This window comes from Chironomus tepperi, unplaced genomic scaffold (genome assembly GCF_022539635.2).
Source record: "Chironomus tepperi strain 1889 unplaced genomic scaffold, CSIRO-AGI_Ctep_v1 contig_34, whole genome shotgun sequence".
NCBI classification, from domain to species: Eukaryota; Metazoa; Arthropoda; class Insecta; order Diptera; family Chironomidae; genus Chironomus; species Chironomus tepperi.
The window spans coordinates 202444-227656 of NW_027226156.1; the positions used below are offsets into that span (position 1 = coordinate 202444).

Consider the following 25213-nt stretch of genomic DNA (forward strand, 5'->3'; position numbering starts at 1 on the left):
CACAACTTCCGTTGCTTTTGAAGTGCAGCATCAGCATCATTTGTTAATGACCGATATTTCTATACTCGAGCGTGTTTATTTCTTTTCAAGGCAATTCATCACGAAACCAGATCGACTGAAAGTCAGAAAAATGTTGATGTTCAGGTGTCTTCACTGACTCAATGTGAAGTCAAGTGTTATAATTTTTAATTATTTAAAATTTTATTAATGATAGTGTTATATAAAGGAAGTTTAATTGAATATAAAGTCATATGATCATGAAATGTTAAATCAATCTACTCATGCTAACCTTAGCAATACCTCCGATATTGTAATCCCTAAATTTCTTATATCCAGCAAAAATCACAATAGCCATAATAGCCACAATAACTGATAAAAAGAACACACAAAATGTTAATCTATTCTTAATAGTTGTCAAATAATTATTTTGATCTTCAAGTTCCTCAATATTATTAATCAATTGTGTATGAAGCATCATAATTCCACCATATTCTTCCTCAAAGTCCTTCAATTCCTGCTCAGTCTCGAACAGTTTAATTTCAGCATCAGAAATATTCAAAATTTTGAATCGATTTGTTGCTGATGTTGAAGTTGTAATAAATTTACCCGGTGCACATTCAGCACTTACTTCCTTAATTAAATCCATAACTTCCGTTCTGTTCCCTTGCTTTGCTGTACGTGCAACACAAGCATTGCCACTAAGGTACAAGTAATGCAAATGAACAAGATGATCAAAGACTTGAGGATGAATTTCATAAATTCGATTGTTACTGAGCCACACACTTTGCAGCATCGAATTAAATTTAAATAAATCCTGTTCCAGAACCTCCAGACGATTCTCAAATAAATCTAACATCCTTAATTTCGGAAATGGCTGCAAGTCACGCTGCGTAATTTTGACTAAAAATCCATCGTTCATGTAAATAACTTCGAGATTCTTGAATGTATTTTGAATGGACTGTGGGAAGTAAATCATTCTGTGTATGTCAGTCTTGACAGCCTTAACGTCGTCATTGCTTAGAGATGAATTTTGATGCTCACCAAAGAATGATGCTGTTGAATTTTCGTCGGAATTAAAGACCAGATTTTCGATAATGCATGAATAAAATTCACCAAAGTGCTCAAAATCTTCGTCCTCAAATTCACAATGGATTGATATAGACGATATTGGGGATGCTGTGATTGTGAGGCATAGAAGAGATAACCTAAGTGGAAATGAAATTTTTATTGTATAAATTGCTATTTAATAGAATCCATTCAGCATAGATTGGACAAATTATAGATAGACTGGGCCACTTTTAGAGCATTTGAACCACTTGTCAAGGAGATCCAGATGTTTTTCAAATTAATTTTACTCACACTTTAACTTACCAAATTATATTCATTTTTTTATCTTTCTAATTTTAGTTTGTAAGTGAACACAAAATATCCTCAATGAATCAGATTAATTTATATTGATATAGTGTTGATCCGTGTTTATATAATTAATTGGGCTAGTTATTTCACTCCTAACTTATTCAATGGTCAACTACCGACTAATAAATACAATTGAGAGGAAAATTCCGATAACTAGACTTGTTGTTGCTTTTATTATCAATTGTTTCCATAAAATATCAAATTCATTCATAAAAATATGCACTACATTCATACATGACATGTTAGTTTTCTATGGAAAAATTGATAGCCATGCACTTGTTGAGGTTATTTGCCAATAGTTTTCTGTTTTAAGTTCCAATAGCATTTAAATATTTAGGATTTTATATGAAAAGCCATTGTAAACAGCTTCATAAATCGTACGTTATAAATTTAAAAGAAAATTATTTATAGTAAAAGCAGTACTGCTAGAATACTGAAGCTTTTTGGTATGGTGAGTAAATATCACATAAAGATGGCGCTGATGTCAGATTGAAGAAATTTTGAGTTGTTTTGTTTCGTTTTAGTGAAGATTTAAAAAAGTATGATATAATTGATTAGAATCAACGGGGTATTGGGGATCTTGGGTGTTTGCAAAAAGACACATAATTTATTTTAGACGAAAAATATTTTAAAAAACTTTTAAATTCCATTCAAATTTGCGCTTTATTTATAATCTTATGACAATTTATGTTATTTCAAATATTTTATTAAAATTTAAATTTTATTGAGCATTGCTGAAAATTTTGTATATATTAAATTGCTAAAATACTCAATTTTTGAAATTATAAATTTATTTGATGTTCTTTAGTAAAATTTGGTTATTTCAATTAACATAAGCATAGCTAAGTACAGGGTTTGGTTCAATTTCATTCATAAGCTTGTCCAACTAGAACCGAGACCCTGATAAGACAGCAATAATGTTCAAGTAGTTTCAGCCAACCTCTCTTCTTAGCCATGCTTCTGTCTTACTTTTGATTAATATAAATTCACTAATATCCAATTTATTTTGATAATTTATTAATTTATTTTTAATTTATCGTTTTTCATACTAAAATTCTGTAGTAGTTCTTTAACTAAGGTTATTTTTAAGATATTTAGGTAGGGTTTAGCAACTAAAGTTTGAAAATTAAATAATTAATAAAATATTAAATTATATATTTTTGAGTTTGATTGGGGTTTGATAAGACCCCAAAAATATAAAAATATTACTTTTTTGTACAAAAAATTCAATAACTAATCTACAATATTCTGAGTACGAAGCTCGTTTTGGTATTTTTGTTCATTCTGGATGACTTGGTGATGCAACAAGGGTGTGGAAATACAGACATAATATCATGAAGCAGGAACGTACTAATGACCCCAAGATACTTCTCTAAATATTCACGTTCCTACCGAGGGTGCTTAAACCTCTCTCAACCTAAACATACTCATATTTTTCGGAAAAAGTGTCTTTGATCCACCCTCGTTTTGATTTAAAGTAGGTGCCCTTCTATTATTACATAAAGCTTTTAGTGTTAGTAAAAGTAAAATAAATATTTCAATAACTTTGTTATAATCTCTCTGTACTTATCATTGTCTTCTTAATACTGCATTTGATTTGTCTTGTTGTAAACTTAAACATTTGAATAATTTAATATTTTCTAAAATAACACATTTTATATTAACATCTGCATTCTGTGTATGACATTTAAAATAAATTTTCTGATTTTTGTTCTATCACATTTAGTTGAATTTTCATCCTTTTGTAGTATAATTCTGTGTTTTTGATATTTACAAAAATATTTTGAATTTTTATACTTTATACTTTATACTTTTTAACTTTAGTTTCAATAGCATTGGACATATTCTAGCATTGTATTGACTAATTGCTTTAGAATTTGCTGTAAATGACTCTGTAAATTTTGTAGATGATGTCCCTCTTCTTATATTTCCTAATATTTTGTTTCGATCTTTATGAACCTTCATATATATGTACAATTGAACAATTTGGACCTCCTCAATTACACTTTGTCTTCCTATATCATTCAATACTCCATTTTACTCCCCTAACCCCCTCCAAAATTAACACTATAGCATTGTAATAAAGATTCAAGCATAGAAGTAGAAAAATAATTGCTAAAGCTCTATAAGTAAAATAATCAGCTACCTTACATCATTAATTGGTTCACAACACTTTCGAACATTCTCTCTACAAAAATACATCCTTAAAACATCCATCCCTACATCTCATAATTCCACAATCATTACAATAAATCTGCATAAGCTTTAAATTCCATCCGCATATTCAAATAATACAATATGCAAATACTATAGGCAGTCATAAAGATACTTTATGCATATTTCGACAATAAAGAAAGCTCAAATTTTCAATTTAATTTACTGCGGCAAGCCATTCATCAAGTATGTGGTCATTGTTCCCTTTCCTTTTACATTGATACTTCCTCTGCAGTTAAATGTGTATACTGTATTGTCCTTGACAATCTCGAACACTTCCTCGGTCACTTGTATGTGGTCAAGTACTCCTGTTGAGTCCATACGACTTGCAACATTTACAGCATTACCCCAAATGTCTATAAAAAAATTTATAAAATAAAATATTTACGACTTTCATTTTAAAAATTAGAATTGCTGACCATATTGCGGTTTCCGTGATCCAATTACACCCGCCACGACGCCACCAATGTTGATTCCAATTCTCATACGAAAGTTGTTGAATGAGTGCTCATTGACATCCACGACTTTTTTAAATAATTCGAGAGCATAATCAATCATCGCATTGACATGGGAAAATTCTAATTTATCGCACGTGTAGCGTGTGAGACCGGAGGCGGCCATATATGTTGATCCGGTGCTTTTTATTTTCTCTATTGAACTAGAAAAAAAGTCAAGTTTGGATTGTTAGTATGATAAAAAAAACTGGTTGTTGTGGTTCTTGTGACCGGCTAATAAATTAGATAGCTGAATCAGTCCATAAATTCCAACAACATCCACGCAAGGATAATAATTTTTCAATTTTTCAGACAATTCCCAAATCCATCTCAATTTAATGTAAAAAAAATCATCTCACCTATATTTATTTTGACACAACAGCTCATCAAAATCCACAATAATCTCATTTAGTAGTCTCAGACACTCAACGCCCTCGTTGTTTCCCTCCAATTCAATATAAAACTCTGAGAAATTTGCTATAGTTGCAAACATCACACAGACGCTGTCACATTGCTCATGATAAATCTCATCCATATTCTTGTCGCGTCTTAAAAAATGGTCGGCGACATGAACTGGTAAAATGTTGGCGAGTAGCTTCCGGTTATAAGCCTGAAGATTTTCCATGTCTTCTTTCTCTTCTGTTGCTTGTAGTTTCCAAATAAAGTCTAGACGTCGCGTGATTTCTGTTTGACGACTGTGGATTATTTGTCCGACGAGAAAAAACATTACAAAGACTAAGTCGATGAAGAAGCTGGAAAGAGAACATTTTTTGTTGAGGTAATGTTTTTGATGTAAATATCTAAATGGTATCTAGGTTTATGGTATCCAAAGTCCTGCAAGTAAAGCTGTCAAATGATACTCACCGTTCAGTATTCAGAAACCACAATTGACATGTTTTGTAGCTAAACATCAACAAAGCGCTCACACAACCGATAAAAATGAGAAAAATTGACAACAAAAGAATAATTTTGAAAATAATTTTAATAAATTGATGAACAGCACACGTAATCAAGGCAAGAAGACTCAAGATCAGAAGAATCTGTAAATAAAGCTCCATAAGTAAATTACCCAAAATTTAATTAAAACTTCATCTTCCTTATTGTTTTCATTAAATTTTAAATTAATTTAATTTTCATACTCACATCAATTATTTTTGTATCATCACAATGACTTGACAGCAGAGATGTGTAAGTCTTTGAAGAGCGTAAAAAATCTAAAATCTGAAATTTGGATAGAAATTTTTGTTGTTTCTATTAATATGTAAGACGAGTAAGAGGGAGATGCAGAAATGTATATATCGTTTGGGTACTCGAAGGTACACACAAGTACATACAAGCCTGAAAAATCTACTCACAATCCTATGAAATGCCAAAGATATCACAGTTATGACCACACAAAATGACAATTTTTGAGCGATAATTCGCTGATTGTGAAGACTCGTTACTAATTGATTGAAGAAATTATGTTTAATTTGATCATAATGTAGTAAAACTGGAACTGATATTGAGACTATAACTAAAATAAATAGAGTATAGATCCAATAATTGTAGGTGGAACTGAAAATAAAACGAAAACTTTGTCACAAATTCAAGAATTTTCATTTTTAAAATCTCAAGATATATTCAATAGACTCACGCTTCATAAGACAGCATCTGAATCAACAAGATTCCAATAGCGATTATAATTGTACAATAAAAATATGTCCTTAACATTGGATCCGGTTCTTGACAATACTTCTTTTCAATTTTATCATCCTTAAATGTAAGAAAAATTCGCCTACAATGATCCGACCTTAATCTATCAATGCTTCTTGCATCAATTGCTTTTACAAGATATTCGTTGACTTCTTCTTCCGGTGACTTGATGTCCTGCTTATCAGTATTTCCCATTTTATTATTCCAGTGTCCCATCATTCTTAGTTCCTTTGATATACTATTGGTGTTTTGTGGATTTTGCCGATTTGGTGGCTTTGGAAGAGTGCTGTATCTATGTGATTCCTTTGGTATGATTAAGTAAGTCTTTATTTGATGGTCCTTAAGATATGAGTTCCGTTCATCTCCTAGTTATAAAAGTAAGGATTAGTTTTTCAAAAACAATATTGATATTTATTATCTTACCATGTCCGTCTTCAACATCATAGTGATTATTTAGACATGCCAATGTCTCTTTTGTTATATGAACACGTCCAGGAATTCCACCAGATTCCATAGTATTTGCTAGAGTCACATCATTCGACCATACATCAAATTGCCATTTTTTCAATCCTAAAACTCCACAATGAACCCTTCCTGTGTGAATTCCAACACGCATATTTACATTAACAGCCATAACTTCTCTAACTAAAGCAATTGCATCGATCATGTCGAGACCCATTTCGACTGCACACAAGGCATGATCTGGACGTGCTTCAGGTAGTCCACTTACACAATAATAGCAATCACCAAGAAGTTTGATTCTTAGACAATGATGCTCAGATGCAAGTCGATCGAATCTAGCAAAAAGTTCATTAAGAAGTCTCACAAGCTCCTCAGCTGTACACTGATCGGATAACGATGTAAAACCACAAATGTCAGCAAACAATATGCTCACATTCTCATGTCTTTGTATATAAATTTTATGAAATTGAGCTTCCTTTGGCTGACCAGCAATATCATTTTTCATTTCCATTGCAACATGCCGAGGGAGCACGGATAAAAGAAGCTGTTCCTGTTGCTGATTCTCTCGTTGAATTTTCAAACGGGCTTCAACACATTGTCGAGTTTCAAGGAAGGCTTTTCGTTGAGCTTTTTCTTTTGGCGAATGCAGGAGAATTCCAGTGACATTAGTGCATATTAGGGAGACCATCTCGGATATTATCTAGAAAATAGAATTATTAAATTGAAGTTAACAAATTATTTAAGGATTTTTAGAGTGATGTATTACAATATTAGAGGTACGCTCCTTACAGTCTTAGGGATACGCAGCTTACAATCTTATGTATACACAGTTCATACATCAAAACTCATAATTAAGTAGTTCATTCACAAAATGACACAAAAAAATTGTCACTCTGTCAACAATTTCCCAAAGTATATTCTCAAAACGCAAAACTCAATTGAAACTGAACCCAACGTAAAGAAAAAAAATTGTTGATCACTTGGGAGAAATTAGAAGTAAAATGCAGAGCAAACACTCTGAACTCTCAACTCAATCCATAAAGTGATGTGAAATATGTTTTCGAGTTTATTGAACTAAATTCCCGCAGCTGCTAAAAAATGTCACAGAAAACTTTTCATATTGTTAGAAAAGAAGTAAACAAGAAAGCAATGTGGAAGTGCTGATTTAGATTCGATTTTGTTGCCTTGTGTCAAAACAGGAAGGAAAAGTTTTTGTTTGACGTACTTTTTTTGCACGTGGGCTTTATTGTTAAAAATTCTTGTAAGTTTTTGTAAGTTGGTTACTGAGTCATTTGTATAATGCGTTGGTAAGTTCTGAAATAATAATGACCTGCTCATCCCTTATCTTATGAGCTGTGTATCCCTAAAAATGTAAGGTGCTCCTCAAAATCAACAAACTTCATTCAAACATCAGTAAATGTCATCGCATTGTCAAGCAACTTTCATGCTCAAGCATTCATAAAATTCTATCAAGCAGTCACTTACCATATTCCATGTGTTCATCTTATGAAGATGTAGAAGGAGTGTAATATGAGAAATGGATATGAGAATTCCACCAAGAATTGCTTCCTGTAATCTTATCGGAAGCATCGTGTACGTGATGTAAATGCAAATCAATGTGCATGCACCCGCAGATGTGTACTCTCTGCAATCCATGTATGTGTGTGTGAGAATAGAAAATATGTTTATGAAACTTGTTAGATTTGATAGTAAAGTTATAAAAATTGACATGAAATGAAAATAAACAGGAAATGAAAGCGAAATATGAAGAACAAATTGAAGATGCTTTCATGTTTTATGACTTGGATGTGCTCTTTATGCTGATGGTGGCTGTGACTTTTTCATAAATGAGATTTTAGTTCAAATATTATCATAAGAATGAGAAGCTTTTTTTAGAACGGATGTTTGATTAACGAGATATTGAAACACAGTATAAAAGAGGTATGTATGAGGGAGGTAAAACTAGGTATAGGTATGTACAGTTAAATAAACTCGAGCAACTAACTCTTAGAAGCGATGTCCTTAAAGATTTCATCTTGTCTTACATCTCAAAAATATTTACACATCCAGCCACAAGCATAAACAACATTACCAAGAATGGAAACTCATTTCGTTAATTAACATCGACATAAATAAGAAAATGTAGCTCATTATTCATACCTGCCCATATTTGTGATTGAAAAGCTTATGTCAATAATGACAAGTGAGATGATAATGGCATATGAGACATGGAACAGATAAATTTCATTAATTCGTTGCTTATAAAGACACAGCAGTAGAATTGTATAAAGAATTGAGCAAAGACCCAAAAGCGTAAATTGAATCATGTTGGTTCCTAATAGTTCATAAGTTTTCGTCGTTCCATCATCCACAGTCATGTTAAAATAGAATGTTGTTGGCACTGCCATCGTTTGAGTATCGTTGCCATCCAAAAGTGTAAAATTGACTATTTCAGTTCCGTTTGTTGAGCTTTCAATTATCAGCAGCTCACTTGCGACAATTTTGGTCATTTCTCGCCATCGATTGATAAAAAAGTGAACATGAATAATGGCAAGGATGAATATCAGAGCAAATAGCAGCCACACAATATGTGCTGCATTATTTTGATTCATTCTTAACAGGTAGCGCTGATAAAGCATCTCAATTTGGATATTTTTAAATTTAGCTGATGCCATTCTACGTTTTAGGAATGTCCTTAGTTTCTGAAAGCTCGTTTTATCATTGCTACTTCCATTATCATCTATTGCACATTCACCATTATTATTATTATCCCCACTCTGATCCATTATGGACGTGTGTTCAGAGTAAGCCATATATTCACTATTAAAATTACTGTTGTCGTTCAACATACTCAAGCAGCTCTTGCTGACAATTGATTGGCGGGGATTGTTGCCACTCGTACTGCCATATGATGATGATTGTTGTGGTCTCATGTCTATATTGAATGTTGTTATACCCGCCTACGGAATTAATGGAAAAAATAGAGAAAATGAATATTTTTTTCGCAAGATTAAATGAAAATGATAAGAGGATTAATGACAAACGTGCTGTTGTGTATGGTGTTCTCGAAATATACTAGGTTTTAGGCCTAGAACTTTGATTTGGATAGAATGTTCCTAGACTGATCCTAGCTAGGATACAATTAGAAGATGAACTTTTTTTACATAAAAAAATATATTAATTTTCATTCCCTATCAAGAGTATGAGTAAGTAAATGACAACATTTCTCATATGATGTACATTCATATTCGCACATCGTTAAATGTAAAAAACACTTTTATCGCACGTGCAGACCCAGATTTTATTTTTTCGGGACTCGTACAGTAATAAAAATACTCTGCATTGACTCTCGTATAAATTTCACTCAAGCATATAATCGAGTTTATGGTGATGGAAAAGTTCGTGATTGTTATGATTGAACGTTTGTGCCCGAATATGATGATTATCGCCATCAGTCAGCATGAATATTGGAAATTGATTTATTATGGTTAGAATGTGATTGACTTTTATAGCAAAAAATCATACAAATGAATGAAATATGAGAAAATCATACAAAAATGTTAAGCAAAATCTTTATTTTATTCAAAAAAACCAGAATGTCACCTGCGAAGGCTGATTTAAAGAATTCATAAACGGAAATGTATCTAAAATTAACAAAAAAGTAGCAGAAATTTTTATGATGTCAATTTTTTTCTAATTAATTCATTCAACGAAAATTTTTATTCTCTAATTAGAGACTTTTTTCAGGCTTGTAAAGTACAAGTTAGGAAGATGTTTGATCAAGTTGCGCATCTAGACTGCAGTGGAAAGAATGATCAAGATTCTCGGAATATTTAAAAGTATTTATCAAAATTCTTGCTTATAACTAAAGAAATTTGAATTAGTTCCATCATATAACTATTATGTATCTTCCAATTAGTCATCCTGAAATTGAAACAAAAAATCTGAGCCTAAAACCACTAAGTCAATCCACAAACAAGGCAACCCAACACTCAATTTCATTAATCTTCAAAACAACATCAATGAAGGAAGAAGAAGTATAAAGGAAACAAAAAAGAGTGAAGAAAAGCACCCGTACAGGTGAAATTGAGATTGAAAAGCGGAAAAGCTCATTAGAAGATTTTTGAGGAATAAATATTGAAGAATTTTTAAGAAGATTGACGTAGAAAGCTTCAACGCTTCTCAAGACGTTCTTTTTATTCCAAAAATTTTTACTTTAGGCATTTTTTATATAATATAATTGAGATTTTTGATTGTTGATTCTTGGAAGGAATTTCTTGAAGACATTAGTGAGGATAATCTTAAAATATTTAATTTCAATTTTGAAATTATTCTTGAGTTTAGAAATTTAGATTAGTTTTGTTATTTTTGCATAATGATTCGTTAACTTTGAATCTTCATGTTGATTTAGGATTGTATCGAGGACCATATTTTGAGTCTGAACCTAATTTCTGAACCCCGACCTTTAATTATCGAATCAAAACTTTCAATTAAATCGTTTTGAATTCAATATTAAGACTACTTCTATTTATTCATTCCTCCTCCTCATCCCAATACTACCCAATTTACAATCTGAAATATTTTTTTTAATTACTCACAGCATGAACAAAATGCTTGTAAATTGATTTTAATTTCTCTTCTTTTTCAATTGCAATTCAATCTCACTCAATTACTCCTTCGAATAATTTTATTGATTCTCACTCAATTTTCCAGATTGTTGCCCGAGCAACCTTGAATTTCACCCCACAGACATTCAATTCCTTATCATTTATGAGATTTTATATCAGCTCTTGTGAGATTTTCAGACGGGAAGTTACAAAGTGATTGAGGTGGAATTTATGATTAGTTGTTGATGAGTTTTGCTTATAGTTTCTTATGTGGGATGTAAAATAAAACTTTATAATGTATGGTGAGTGTGTATGCAATGCTGGGATACTAAGATAGAATGTTGTAACAATCAAATTGTTTCAAAGCTATAAATATTCGAGAAATCCAGCACATATCCATTTAAATAATGGGTCATATCTGTTAAAATGTTGACAGAGGTTGACACAAATCGTCAACATTTGCAAGAATCTGACAAAATGATCACAAAAACAAGTATAAGCATCATTTGATTGCAATCCAAGTGAGTTATCTTAAAACAGAAGCAAAATCAATTTTATTGTATCAATAAGAAGAAGAAATTACAAGTGGCTCGAGTAAATAGAAACTGACTCAAAAGTCAAGTGCAGAAATACAACGACTATAAAGTATTGAGTCTCAAATGCCAAGAATGAGAAACGCTTAAATTAGAAATGAGGGATCCGATAACAGAAACAGAGGAAAAGGTCATGGAAACTGTAAGCATACAGCAATTCACCTGTGAATGTTCAGCTATTGATTTTTCATTTTCTGCTGCAATTAATTTTTGATATATTGACATTGATCCTGATTGCTATTCATCATCATCAACGTTACTATTGATTCCTTGTTGATTTTTATTACGAGCGATTGATAATGTCGTTTTGAATTGATAGATGCATTTAGTATACACATCTAGTATTGAAGCACGATTATTAAATCCTATTCCAATTCATACTCAATTATTTACTTAAGAGATTTTATACTATATGGCCTCTTTTGACATTTAAAACCCTATTATCCTAAATTACGGTAATTACCCTCATTTATGTCTTCCTACTTGGTCATATTACCCAAAACGTTAAATCCACAACAAAAGTTAATTCTTGTAATCACAATAACACATATAAAGCTTCAATTTTCCTCTTAAACACACATAAAAGTTAAATTTAATTAATAATTAATGGTTAATCTGATTGATTTAATTGAAATTCGTGTGAAGTGTTGATTGAAAATGTCAATCAGGGTGAGAAAGTGTCTTAATAAATTAATTCAAACAATGATGAAAGGAACATGAAAAAGAAATGAGTGCTGGTGGCTTTTAAGGCGAAATCAGGCATCTTCTACATTTAATGAGAACTGTGTTAACTATGTTGTGATTTAACGAGGTTAAGACAGGTGAGTTCAAAGAGTTCTTGAGGTTTAGAAAGGTTTGAAGTCTTTCAGGCCACATTTTTCTCTCATTTAAATTTCAAAAAGTTGTCCAAGCAAAACAAATTATTTCATTTAAAATCACAAACTCAATAATATTCTAAAGAAAGATCACAAAATCTCAAAAACAAAAAATATTTTTTTTTCCCATAAATAGCACTTCAAAGACCTTTTTGTTCATAAAACATGCTGTAAGCTCCAGCAACTCAAAAGCCCCTTTCAGACTCATTATCATTATTATCAAGAAAAGCTTCTCTCGTGCTCATTTCTGAAAAGAATTTGAAATGCAAACAAAAAAAGAGAGAAAAAAGGCACAAATTGCTCACTTCCATTTTCTTATGGTCAGATCATTATTGAGCAGCAATAACAACTGTGAAGTTTAGGTCAACAATATGCTAATTTATTTCTATTGGACCTTTTTTCTTTCATGCTTGATGTTTTGTTTTGCAAAATTGGAGCTTATTGAGATATATTAGGAGATTCAATCATCAAAATTCAAATTTTGTCCTCAAAATTCGAAATTTTAGCCACAAATTTCTGGAACTTTACCACTACAATTTAAATTTAAACCGCAAATTTCTAATTAAATCTCCAAATTTCAACATCTAGTCATCCTTAATTCTTAACAGATACAAACATTTTTCTCGCATGCTTGACCTCGCACAGTCAAATCATAGCTTCTTTTTAAATGAAATTTTCCCATTTCTTATTTTATTTGCAAAAAAAAACTTTTATTTCCCTAACAAGATTCAGAAAACTCAAACACATATCATGTCAGGATCCACACTAGATAATTTGATACCGACCTTCTCGTATTTTTTTCATCCTTTCGACCTTTTTTCTCTCTATACTCTTCCTCATCTTTTTGACATATTGACTTAAAGTGAAATGAGAAGGTCACAAAAACTATTTTAGACACATTATTTTTTTGGGTTTTATTTGAGGAAGTGTGAATGCTGGTTTGGAAATTCATGGTGTAAAGTTTGATGTAAAAATCCTTTGGTATGTCAAATAAAGATTAGAAAAAAAAACTGTGAATGCTTTAATCATTTCTATACTCGTCTAAAATTTGGCGACTTAGTGAGGTAAATGTCAAAGTAAGACGATGGACTTCCAATTAAGCCAAAATTCTTTCTCAAACATAAACAAAAAATTATTTAATTTCAAAATATTCATTAATTTAAATTAAAGAAATTCTTTTTCTTTATCCTCAAGCACGCCCTTCATTCAATGTAACATTTTTCCATCCATAATTACAATTTCATCAGCAAACTATTAAAATGAAGGAAAAAAGTTGTTTCTTGCTAGTTTTTCCATTAACTTTTCAGCCCTTTTTGTGTGCTCGATTATTGAAAAGTTTTTTTTTCAGGATTTTTTTTTTGTTGTCATTATTCTTGAAAGCTTTCGTGAATATAAATTGCAGCATTATGTTGCTGATGGCAAAGTTTGCAGAAGAATTTTGTGATTTTGAACTAATAGTGGATGAAACTTTATGTAAATTTAATGAATCGAAGAGATAAAAAAAATGTTTTGTAATGGCATGAAGCTGCTTGAAATGAGCAGATTAGTATCTAAATATAAAATAATTGAAAATAGTTGAAAGAAATATTTTAAAAATATGTCATTTGAATTCTTACAAGAATTTGTAATAAAATGAAAGAATTTTCAAGTTTTGCTCTAGAAATGCAGCCATGAAGATGTGCATTACATGAGAAAAAACCATTATAATGTCGATGTGTTGATATGTTTTTGTATGGGATGGTATGGGATTTTGTAATAAATCGGATAAGAGTTGTAGATTGTAATCTTGAGAAGTATTATCATGATTTTATTTTATCATGCTTACCGTATGATCCATTGAAGATGAACCAACCTTCAGGCTCGTATCTTTAATGTTCCCAATCCTTAATATATTCTTAAAATCTACAAAACACTTTCTAATGCTCCCATTATCACCTTTACCAATCACAAATTATCCTACTTTAAAAAGTCTTACAACAATTTTCTTTTAAAGTGCCTTTTCTCAAATGTTCTTTCTTATTTTCAATTCTATTATGCCATCATCGCATCATTAATATTTTATAGTAACGAGTTACTTAATACGACTGCTGTTAGTTTCCGTTGTATCTTCTTTACATTTATGCTTGACTTCTTTTTTGTGAGCTTTCGGCTCATCAGTTTTTTCGGAATGTCTATTTTTATATTCACATCATCACCTAATGCGACGGAAAGAAGAGATGAAAATATATACAAGTCATTAGTGACACGAGATACGGAAATGGGGTAAGAAAATGGTTAAAATGAATAGAAAAGCTTGGAAATGAATTAAGTATACAGCGCATTTTTGTGAATATTCCATTATTTTTCAGAGCATTCGGAGTCAAAAAGTACTGCTTGGTAAAACTCTGATCAAAACCTTTATTTTGCACTTCTAGCATATACGACAAATATGATTGTATACCCAAGTGTACCGCCTCCAGCTTCTAACAATGTGCTTGATATAACATCCTAAACTCACCAAAATCAACTTCAAATGTTGATAAAAAAGAAACTGAACAAAGATGACAAACACGAAAAATAACAAAAATAAGGAAGGAATAACAAGCAATACAGCATCAGTAAGAAGATTCAACGAAAAAAAGAAGAAGATGCTATCGCAGCAACATGAATTGGCACTTTCAGCTCATTTTTCTTGCTCCTTTGCTCTCATTTGTTTACATGAGCTGTTTATCATTAACTAAAAGTCATTTCTCAAATATAAATAATGCAGCTGGGAACGTTCATTGGAAATTCCCAAAGCTCCGTTGTACTTTTCAATTTATTTTTGTATTATCAAGGAACTTTGAATCTTATTGTGAAACGGGAAATGAGAGAGATTTTAAGGATGAAAAATTCATGTTGAGGAAATTGAAAAGTGGTAGAAAAAGTTTACTTTTGTGGATTTTTTTTTTAAATTTTTCTATGAATTTTTAAGAAGCTTATGGAATCTTCCAGGAATATAATCTTTAAAAAAGAATCACGAAGTACTTTTCCTCAACGTCTGCGTCAAAAAAAATAATCACTGACAATGAAGGCGTGAAGTCTCATTTGAGTCAGTGTTGAATTTCAAGCATCCAAGGTGACTGAAAGGATTACAATGGCAGTTTAGAAGAATGAATATGAGAGTGATTGAGGAGTATCCGAGTTGAGAAATGTGAAACAATTTGTTCAAAAGAAACTTTAGACAAAGAAAAAGAACAAAGATTGATTTAAGGTGTCATGAAGCTGGATTTTTATTTTGTGATTTCAATCTCACCAGCATTCCAATGACTAATCTTAATGCCACAACATACTTCAACATCCACATCATTACCTATCCAGCATTGTTTAATTTATCGTCATTGCTTATATAACCACATTCTAATTCAACTCAATAAACGTGAATATCCATCTACAATTCATCCTTATTCCCATTAGTAAACCATATTCTATGTTTTACCACTTGTTTCTATTCTCATGTATTGCTTGTAGGCAACTGACGATGAAAATTTTGTTGTCATAGTTTCATGTAGCTTTGTTGATTTTATGGCTTTTTGATATGTCATCGATGTAGTTTGATTTTTGATGTTGGCAAGAAAATCTGATATAACTTTAGTGAGGGATGTTTTTTTGTGTGGATGTATGGCAGATTGAATTGATTTGTGACCAATTTGCAGAATTACATCCTATGTGAACCCAAATCGTACAAAAATTTGATCCTAGAATGACGTGACTCGGTTTAAATCCAGCCAATATACCGACGATCTGGTGCTGTTTGTGCTGTTCGGGAAGACGAATCAAACCAGAATATGAGAAACCTCAAAATTCATATCCAAAAATTAATTCCATCTTGATATCAACCTTTTAATTTAACCCACAACATACATCATTAAAATTACAAAATGGTTCATTACCTTACACATTTTCACATTGAACACGAAAAGCTTCAATAATTATCGATGCAGATTTTAATTAAGCACCCAATGATTTTCAATTATATTGTGGATTTTGTGCAATTATGTAGTTAATTAATAACAGTTCACATACAATTGAACCTGTGCTGGGTGGTTTTTAACAACCTGAATTTTTAATTAATGTAAAGCAAAAGAAATTGAATTTGAGACCAATGGATGGATGGTGTCGATCCTAGGAGTAGGGTAAATCTCAACTTCAACATTTTAGCGAGTCTCAATTATTAATGTTTATCCTTACAAAATCATTTATCAATGTTTATTAAAAAAGTGAAGTATCATATCGCGATGAGGAAAAGTACAATCATGGCTTATTAATAACAGCAGCAACCCCATCGTTATCACAACATCTATAATTGCCTCTTTAATCCAACCTTTTGCTCTTTACTCCTTTGGTAATCATTGTCATTGTCTTGTTATCATGTAAAAAAAAACTTTTATTAAAAAGTAACAGAACAGCATGGATAGACAGTAGTAGTAATAGAATGAAAACTTTGCTGTCATAGGAAATGAGTGAGTGGAAAAGAGAGAAAAATTAATTAACATTAACACTGTGTGTGCTGTTCTTGGTTCTCATTCTTGTTTACCTTTTGGCCTTAACATTTTATATGCTAAGCTCCATATACATAATGAATGAAAATAGAATAAAATAAATGAAAATGAAAATTTACGTGTGTACACACTGGGGAGGCGTGTGTTTGAGAACATAGTACATGATGGAAAATTGGTTTTGTGATGAGTTTAGTGGGCATAGTGGATTGTATAGAGCGCATATTCAAGAAGATTATTTATCAAAAACACTCAAGCATAAAGGTTGACTTTTATCACATTTCTCAAAAAAAAAAGTGAGAACATCTCAAAGGAAAAGTCAAGATGCAATCGAAGGATCAAGAAGATTTTCTCAGAATTGATGCTTTAAAGGCTCAAGTTGGATTTCTTTCATTTTCAATAATAATCCTTAAAAATCGATAAAAATAAGACAGTAAGAAAAGAGTCTTACTCTAAATTGAATTTTTTAGGCAATGTTTGTATATGAAATTGACACCATACTGAATTTTAACTTCATCTAGCATAATTTCGAATTCCGAGGGGTGTGCTACTATTAAAAACAATTTTGAGAAGTCATATTCTTATTTGACCTTGCCTAACTCTGAAATCCCTAGTATATTCTACGGGGCATCTTTAGAATAGCTACTCTTCTGTCCCAGCATTAATACAGTTGTTAATAAATGTTGTATGTGGAATTACCATTTTTCGTACTTTGTGGCTTTTATTTTGGTATTCACAGAAGATTTTATTTCATCTTTTACTTTTTGTATCATTCATGAAAGTCTCATTTGACATAAAAACCTTATTTTATTGCCAAACGATGCGGTTGAATTGATGAATAAGATTTTTTATTATGATGATGTGCCATTTATTTATTATGTGTATGTGAGAATAATATGCATACGATAAGGGTGTCAGTGAGTATTGATTTTTACTGAATTTTTAACGAAAAAGATTACTGAGCTTTTTTTTGCTGTAATTTAAATAGGATTTGTGAGGAAATTGAGATTTTTTGATTGAATTCATAAAACATTTTTCAAAAATAAAATAAACGTGAAAATTTTTGGGTTTTGTTGCTAAAATCAACAGATGACAACAAAATCCTTCTACAAAATTGATGCTATTTAAGTCCTTAACCTTCAATATTTCATATTTTCTGTTGATATTTCTGAAAATAGAATAAATTTCACGTTCTTAAAGTCGAGTGGGAAGGAAGAAATTTATCCATTTGAAGGACTTTTTGCCCCACATTTGAAATATACAATATAATGGACTTAATGAATGGATTTAGAGGGTCATTAGACTAATAGGATTTGAATTTTCGTCCTACAATAGCCATATGATTCATATAATAAGCACAAATCATTGAAAGTTTGATTCTGTTTCTCAGATGAGGCTTCTTACGGTCACTTGAGGATACTCTCTTTACGGTGATATGCAGAATGAATGATAATAAGCCTCTATTGTTGATAATCTTGATGATTCTTGAGTGAAACATTGATTTTGATTTTCTTTCAATGACTGAATGGGACTTAAAGAATAATTTATAATGATGTTGAGTGGAGCTGTTGAGATGATGGTTCAAGTACGAGACTTTTTTATTGGATTTATTTCAGTTGATTGCTTGGTGTAGTCTTCAAAAAAAGAGATTTGATACCTCAGTGGGAGTCTTTCTCGTAAAAGTTGTGATCGATACCCACGTGGAAATCAGGATTCACATTTATTTTCTCATTTAAATTTTATTAAGCCGATCATGTCATTGAAGCCAGTAATCAGGACATGGCTCGCATGGAAGTCGAGATTCATGCCATTTTAAAACTACTTCAAATCCGTCAATAATTTAAATCCTCGTTTCATTTAATTTGGGTTAATTAATAAAAAGCCTTTGTTGATTCAACACACAACAAAAATTTTCCCAAACCACAAAAGGTTCAATTTGAAGGAAAAAAAATGTGTAAAGAAATAAAGAAGACAAAATTATTGACATGGTAACTCTGGCATAAAAAGCACTCGAAAGAGGTCTAGTGGGACATATTACTTTAACTTAAATTATTATTATTACAACTTTTTTGATCCCTCAAGTTCTTTCAACTCAATTTTAAAGCTGATAAAATTAAAATAAAAATGAGATTATTTTCATTGCAATTTAATGTCTCTAATTGGATTCACTGAGCGAGTTTATGAGATTTTCATTAAAATGTCTAATAACTCTATTTAAAATAACGAAATTTGATATTTTATTAGCGAGAGGAGGGGCTGCAGTAACTTAAACATTGATTACAAGATTAAAAATTATGATTCAGGGACGTGGAAAGGTGTATATAATGCTTTGAGGCATAAAATGTACATTTCTGTGTATTTTTGCGATTAGATGATATTATACTAGAATAACACTTGTCAATTTTGACAAAATAACCTTGATATAGTACAAGAACATCAATTTACATTCCAGACAGCATGAGATAATAAATCACTAAGTAAATATATTTTTTGTAATATAGCCCATCAACATCACTTCCAAGAACTAAATTTCGCACAAAAAACAAAACATTCCCAAGCAGTTTTTATAATTAACAGATAAAACCGAGCAGATAAAAGTTTCAGTGTGATGAAAGTTTTTTGATTAAAAAGAATATAAAAAGCAGTTACGCAGGCAGTTGCGTTAAAATGTATATGCGGCTACGTGAGATGAATTTATGGCTGATGTCTATGAAGGGATTCTCTTTTTGTTTATTATGGATTGAAAGGTATTTTGCGGGAATTTAATATTTTTTGATGTAATCTATGGAGCTTTTGGAGGATTTAAATTAAATTCATTGTTGCTGTAAATTTAATATTGGCAATTTTCCAGATGTACAAATATCGTAATTGTTTTATAATTTCAATCAGTTATCAGACATAAATGATTGTGCATATGGAATTTCAAGAGTAGTAATACGATTATATGACTAGACTAATTGGATTCTCATTTCTGATTGAGCAGAATTATTTCAGCTATTTTTGATAATTAATCCGATTTCAATACCATGATTTATGTTGGATTTTTTCAGTCTGATTATGGCAAGCTATTATTAGGTAAAATGTGAGGATTTAGGTTTCATCAGATTTTCTATTTGGGTATTTTGACCCCTTTTAAGCTGCATCTCAAGACGTAAAATCTCACATAAAATGTTATCAAAATCATGAATAATCCGTCTCATTCAATGATTTCTCACCACAATATTGTGTCATCATAAACAGCTTGTCAGCTCATTTCATAACAATTAAATCTCAACACAAATAAAATTTGTGATAATAAATAAATCTCGCACAAGTGTCGGTCATCAACGAACAAAGCCTATAGAAAATATTTCATTTTGCGTTATCTCCCTTTGAGTTTTGATTTGTCATTCGCATCGCGTCATCTGTGACTGACATAAAACTGACAAATATTGTGTTCGAAATAACACATTTAATATTTTACGATCAGATAAAAAAAATTTATGGATGTTTTTTATGAAGAGACGACATTTCCTTCCTGTGACATTTTTTGTAACCTTAAAAAATAATTTTCATTGTTGTGAGAGGTTAAATTGAACATTTTCAAGTTTGTTAACTCTTTATGTCTTATGATCCACTAGGTCGCATGCACCTCTTAGTCACATACCCATGTGCATGTACAGTGCACTTTTTAAACTCAATTTGAGGCCCTTAAATTATAACTTAGACGTAGAAACTTGATCGATGTACTCAGATTCAAAGCTACCACGCCTCCAAAATGTTTCAATGATGCTAGTCAACCGATCAATATTAAATTGATAAAAGTAAGCTTTAATTAGAAATATTTGCAGATGAGAAATTTGATATTCGAGCTCAGCAAGAACTAACGAAAATTTACATAAAATATTTGCCATAATTTCTCATCCAACGTAAAAGTATTGAATTTCCATCCTAGTCATCATCCTTTTTAAGCAACGAGCTTGAGAACATTGATGAAGGAAACGATATAGTAAAATTTTCTATATTTAGCATTCATCGCATGCATAAATTGGTAAGTGTTGGTTACTGATAAGTGAAAGGAGCGCATGTTTGTTTAGAAGGGCCAGCAACTTAAATTATTCGACTTGGAAGTTAGATACCATGTGAACTAAAGGAGGTAGGGCTGTAGAGTAGATAGTCTGCCAGACATAATGATACTAAAAGATGCCACGCATAACTTAACCCGTACTAACAATCTCTTAAAATACCCAAAGAACGATAAATTTGAAGATATGAAAAATTTTATTCATTCACTAACAATCACTGGTACTGATACATATTGGCAGCCGTAAAGCTTTTTCACATAAACGAGCACATTCCTTATTATGTATCAAGTCATGAATGGGAGCTTCCTTAGTCGAATGGAAATGATGATTTATGATGTCATACCATTAAAATTTATTTCTTTTCATAAATCTCAGCATTGAATTTTATCTTTATTTCTTACTCTATAAGATTGTAAATTGATGCTTCATTGTTTGTAAATTTTTATCGTAGATTTTGCGAGTTTTTCAATTTATTTAAGTCAACAATCAGTATTATCAGGATTCAATAAAAATTGAATTTTGTTGAGCAAAATCTACAGTTTTTATAAACTTTAGATGAAAAAGTTTTAATTAGTAACGTCAATGACAAATGAATCCATCCATACCACACAAATTTGCATAATATGTAAACTATTAAAACTTAAAACGAGCATATTTTGTTCTAAAAATCAGAAATGATTATTAATGCATAGTCATTATTCATAACATATTTAAATGAACATACATTAATGCAAATTAAAATTGATGAATAATCAGAGATCATTTGAATTTCATTGATTCTAACTTTTGCTTATTCAGAATTTATTTAAAATTCAATCAAGATAAAATTATAAATTTAGGGTTTCAATTTAGAACGAAAATTCAGATTAAAGTCGAGCATAGCTCCATACAAGATTCGAAGGCGACTAAATTACAAACAAGAGCACGAAGCTGAAAAAGAACTGTCAATAACAATCAATTATGAGAACATAAATATATGAAGACGAAAAGATGTGCACGATGATAGCAGCTGATACCTGTTGCATGACAAACATCAAACGACATTCTATTCCATTTTGTATACATAAAAGCTTTCAATTGTGTCTTGTGTCTGCATAAAATCAGATACTTCTTCTTTTGTTAGGAGGATTTACAAATTGAAAAGTAATTTAATGAATGTAAATTAGAGCGCATTTTTTAAATTTTCTCCTAAAAATACTTTAAAATTTTATTTTTCGAATGAAAGCTCATTAGTCAATCAATGTCGTCAGTCAACTAATTATCTGAAAACAAAAACCAATTAACATGAATATTAATCAATCAAGTTAATGTTTGAACTGTCACGCAAGGTAAAATGTTTGTTTGCATATTAACTGGCCTGATTGTCAGTCAATGAACTATTAAATAAAGAAGCTATTTTGAATTTATTTATTCTGGTATGTAACAAATGTTGATGGTATTGACTTGTTGCTTTGTTATAAATTTGACAGTTTTAGGATGGAGAATGTTCTGAAATTTGGACAACATTTGATTAAAATTAGTCAATCAAACCCATATTAAATTTAATTGTTGAATCAGCCTCTGGCTATATTCTTAGTAAACTCCGATAGCTATACAAAATGTCCATATTTTTCATCGAATTTAATGCTAAAATCTCCATTCACAAAAATTTTCTTTGTGACTTTATTATGCGATAAAAAAATCTTTTTATTTTTGTACAATTCATGAGAAAGTTTGTTCTCTTCTCGTTCTTTTTTTTATCGTAAATGACGCTGATGCTGAAGCCATTGAATGATTTTACTCTTCATTGTTGACTGAATAGGGAAGACATAAATGACACTTAATGGTGACTGAATTATTTTATATCAATGATTTCTTTTTTTTCTGTTATTTATAGGATTATGATTCATTCTGTCATGTTTATGTCTATTTTGGGGATTTTTTCTGGCTACACCTCTAACTAGTTTTAGGAAACGCTAACAATAACTTTCATATGAAGCTAATTACATCAACTGTAATCCACGTCATTGCTTAAATATAATCTAGCTCTATGACTGGCTTCCACTTTCAAAGCATCTGCGGTAAGCATACTTAAAAGCAATACAACGATGACTATGCGAAAAAAATATATATTTTTAATATTTTTTGTTTTGGTGTTCAGTCTATGTATAGTATTTATTAAGTGAATGTTTATTGATGCCACAAGCAAGCTGTATTTGTAAACAAATGTAAGAAGCTGTATCACGATTGTCATTGAACGACGTCATTGGTTTTTGTGGTTGAAACATCAAGTCATTACTGAATTTTGAATTACTTTTGAAAATTTCCTCGCTGAGCTCCGGTGATGAAACTAGGGCCGAGTTTTAAAAGAGATTGAAGCGACACTAACCAAATTGAATTGCGTATCATGAGTTTTTTATATCCATGTTCTATTAAATGTTCCATATCTACCAAGTACAAAAAATAACTTTATATCCTACCTAAAACACATCAAATCTAAGTATATCCATAATTCAAACCAAAACAAACTTTTTTAAGGCAGCTCTGCGGCTACTTTCTAATTCATATTTTGAAAATTTTATGATTATTTTCCGAGAAGTCCCAAGTATTTTGTGAACTTAAATTATTTCTAAAATGTCTCAGACACCTTTCATCTTTCTCACCCACTTTCACGTGCCAATGCTTTAGGTACTTCAAAAATCTTTTTATATATTTTTTTTGTTGTTTTTAAATCTTTTTGTAAAATATCACAAGCTTGAGATAAAAAGAAAAGACAGGAAGAAGCCTTCATTAAATTGTACCCTTAAAATTAGATTTTTTATTAAAAAAATTTCAAAGGTTTATTTTAATAAGGAGTTTATGGAGAATTTTTATAGTATATAATTAAAAATACTTGTCAATCCAACTAGTGATCGAGTAATTTTTGAAGGAATTACAGTGACATATTGACGTGTTAAGAGTGAACTCGTGACGTGACCCGAGTGACTCCAACAGCAATGCTGCATTGCTCGGTTTGCAGACTGACAACGATTGCCTTCCATTTTGGGTCATTTTTATATGAATTCACTAAGAAAAAGTTGTAATGATGTTAAAATGAGAAAAAGAGAATGAAAAAGACGCAAAAATGTTTTGAGGATTCTTCCTTAATTACATTTGATCGGAAGGAAATTTCTCTTTTTTGTTAGGGACTATTAATTTCCAGGCTTTTGAGACGCAATGTCTAAAAGATTTTTAAAATTTGTTTTTAATGGAATTCTCATTCATAAAAAAAGAAATATTCCTTTCCTAAACCATACTAAGTCCAATAGTCATATGAGTATTTAATTGGAATCTCTATCCTTGTAATTAGCACCACGCACATAACAACACATTATAAAAACTTTGTTAAATAAGAAACTTACCGCAAGTAAGCTACTGCTAATAGTCTCACGTCCATTGGCACTGCCTTTATAATGTTCAATTACTTCCCATTTCTTCTTCACGTCTCCGCCACTATTGAGATTTGAATTTCGTTGATGAACGTCGCTTGGAGCATTTTGCGGTGAAGGATTTGTTGACGTCACTGTGCTGCTACCTGTTGCTAATGATTGTTGTGACAATGCTGTCGTTTGATATTGCTTCAATGACGACCAGCGTCTTGTTAATGCTTTTGATTTTTTATTGTTATTCTCAATGCGAATCAATGAGCTTGCCTCCATTGGGTCTTTTACGCTTTGATGCTGCTTCTGGTGGAATGAAAATCTTTTATTCATTTTTCGATTCTTTGGTGGTGTATATGGACTCGGGGTGGAAGATGTCGGTGGCGGTGGATTTTGGGTGTCGGTGGAAAAGGAACGGAGGAGTGCGAAAGACGACATTTTTTTCATTTGTGTAGATTTTTATTTCTATTTTGTATCTTTTGGAGCTCAATAATGTTCTTATAAATATTTACAGTCGCTTTTTATTCTCTCTAATGGTGATACTTAAATTGAAATATTTTTATGATTTTGTGCCCTTGTGATGAGTTTGGTGAGTTTTGTATGGATTTGGTATCTAAAGGTTCAGACACAATATACTCAGTATCCAAAGGTTTTGATACAATCTAATCAGTATCTTATTCATGGAATTCAGAGATTCAAAACCAATAGATTCAGTATAAAAAGGTTACAATTTAATAGGTTTCTAAAATTTTAAATACAAAGGTTTGATCCCACAAAACTCCTCACAAGGATGCACGGTCTTCTTATCACACTCACGAGAAATGAAATGGAAAGCGTGCGTGCATTTGAGAAATTTGTTTTCTCACTCCGCATTTGTC

At 31.1% G+C, this 25213-nt stretch overlaps 2 protein-coding genes across 8 annotated transcripts in view; both read right to left on the bottom strand.

Annotated features, from left to right (window-relative positions):
- Positions 1-265: 265 nt before the first annotated feature.
- Positions 266-1385, bottom strand: LOC139097644 (carboxypeptidase N subunit 2-like). The gene is made up of 2 exons (XM_070649542.1): positions 1372-1385; positions 266-1205 (listed from the first exon to the last, which is right to left on the bottom strand). Exons 1-2 carry the CDS (start codon positions 1383-1385, stop codon positions 266-268), a joined length of 954 nt encoding a protein of 317 aa, XP_070505643.1.
- Positions 1386-2059: 674 nt separating this feature from the next.
- The window catches only part of LOC139096661 (adenylate cyclase type 6), a 47454-nt gene continuing 24300 nt past the window's right edge, over positions 2060-25213 (bottom strand). For 3 of the 7 annotated variants that reach the window (XM_070648386.1, XM_070648410.1, XM_070648402.1), the window contains exons 4-14: positions 24318-24865; positions 8442-9241; positions 7767-7926; positions 6243-6981; positions 5761-6184; positions 5480-5699; positions 5268-5345; positions 4989-5164; positions 4484-4876; positions 4050-4288; positions 2060-3986 (exon numbers count right to left, since the gene is read on the bottom strand). In XM_070648386.1, the coding sequence (XP_070504487.1) occupies positions 3793-3986; positions 4050-4288; positions 4484-4876; positions 4989-5164; positions 5268-5345; positions 5480-5699; positions 5761-6184; positions 6243-6981; positions 7767-7926; positions 8442-9241; positions 24318-24782 (3888 nt within the window). In that variant the 5' untranslated portion in view covers positions 24783-24865 and the 3' untranslated portion in view covers positions 2060-3792. Of the gene's footprint in view, positions 3987-4049; positions 4289-4483; positions 4877-4988; positions 5165-5267; positions 5346-5479; positions 5700-5760; positions 6185-6242; positions 6982-7766; positions 7927-8441; positions 9242-24317; positions 24878-25151; positions 25176-25213 lie in introns of those variants that run through there. The other 4 variants (XM_070648418.1, XM_070648434.1, XM_070648426.1 and 1 more) reach the window with 4 other exon arrangements.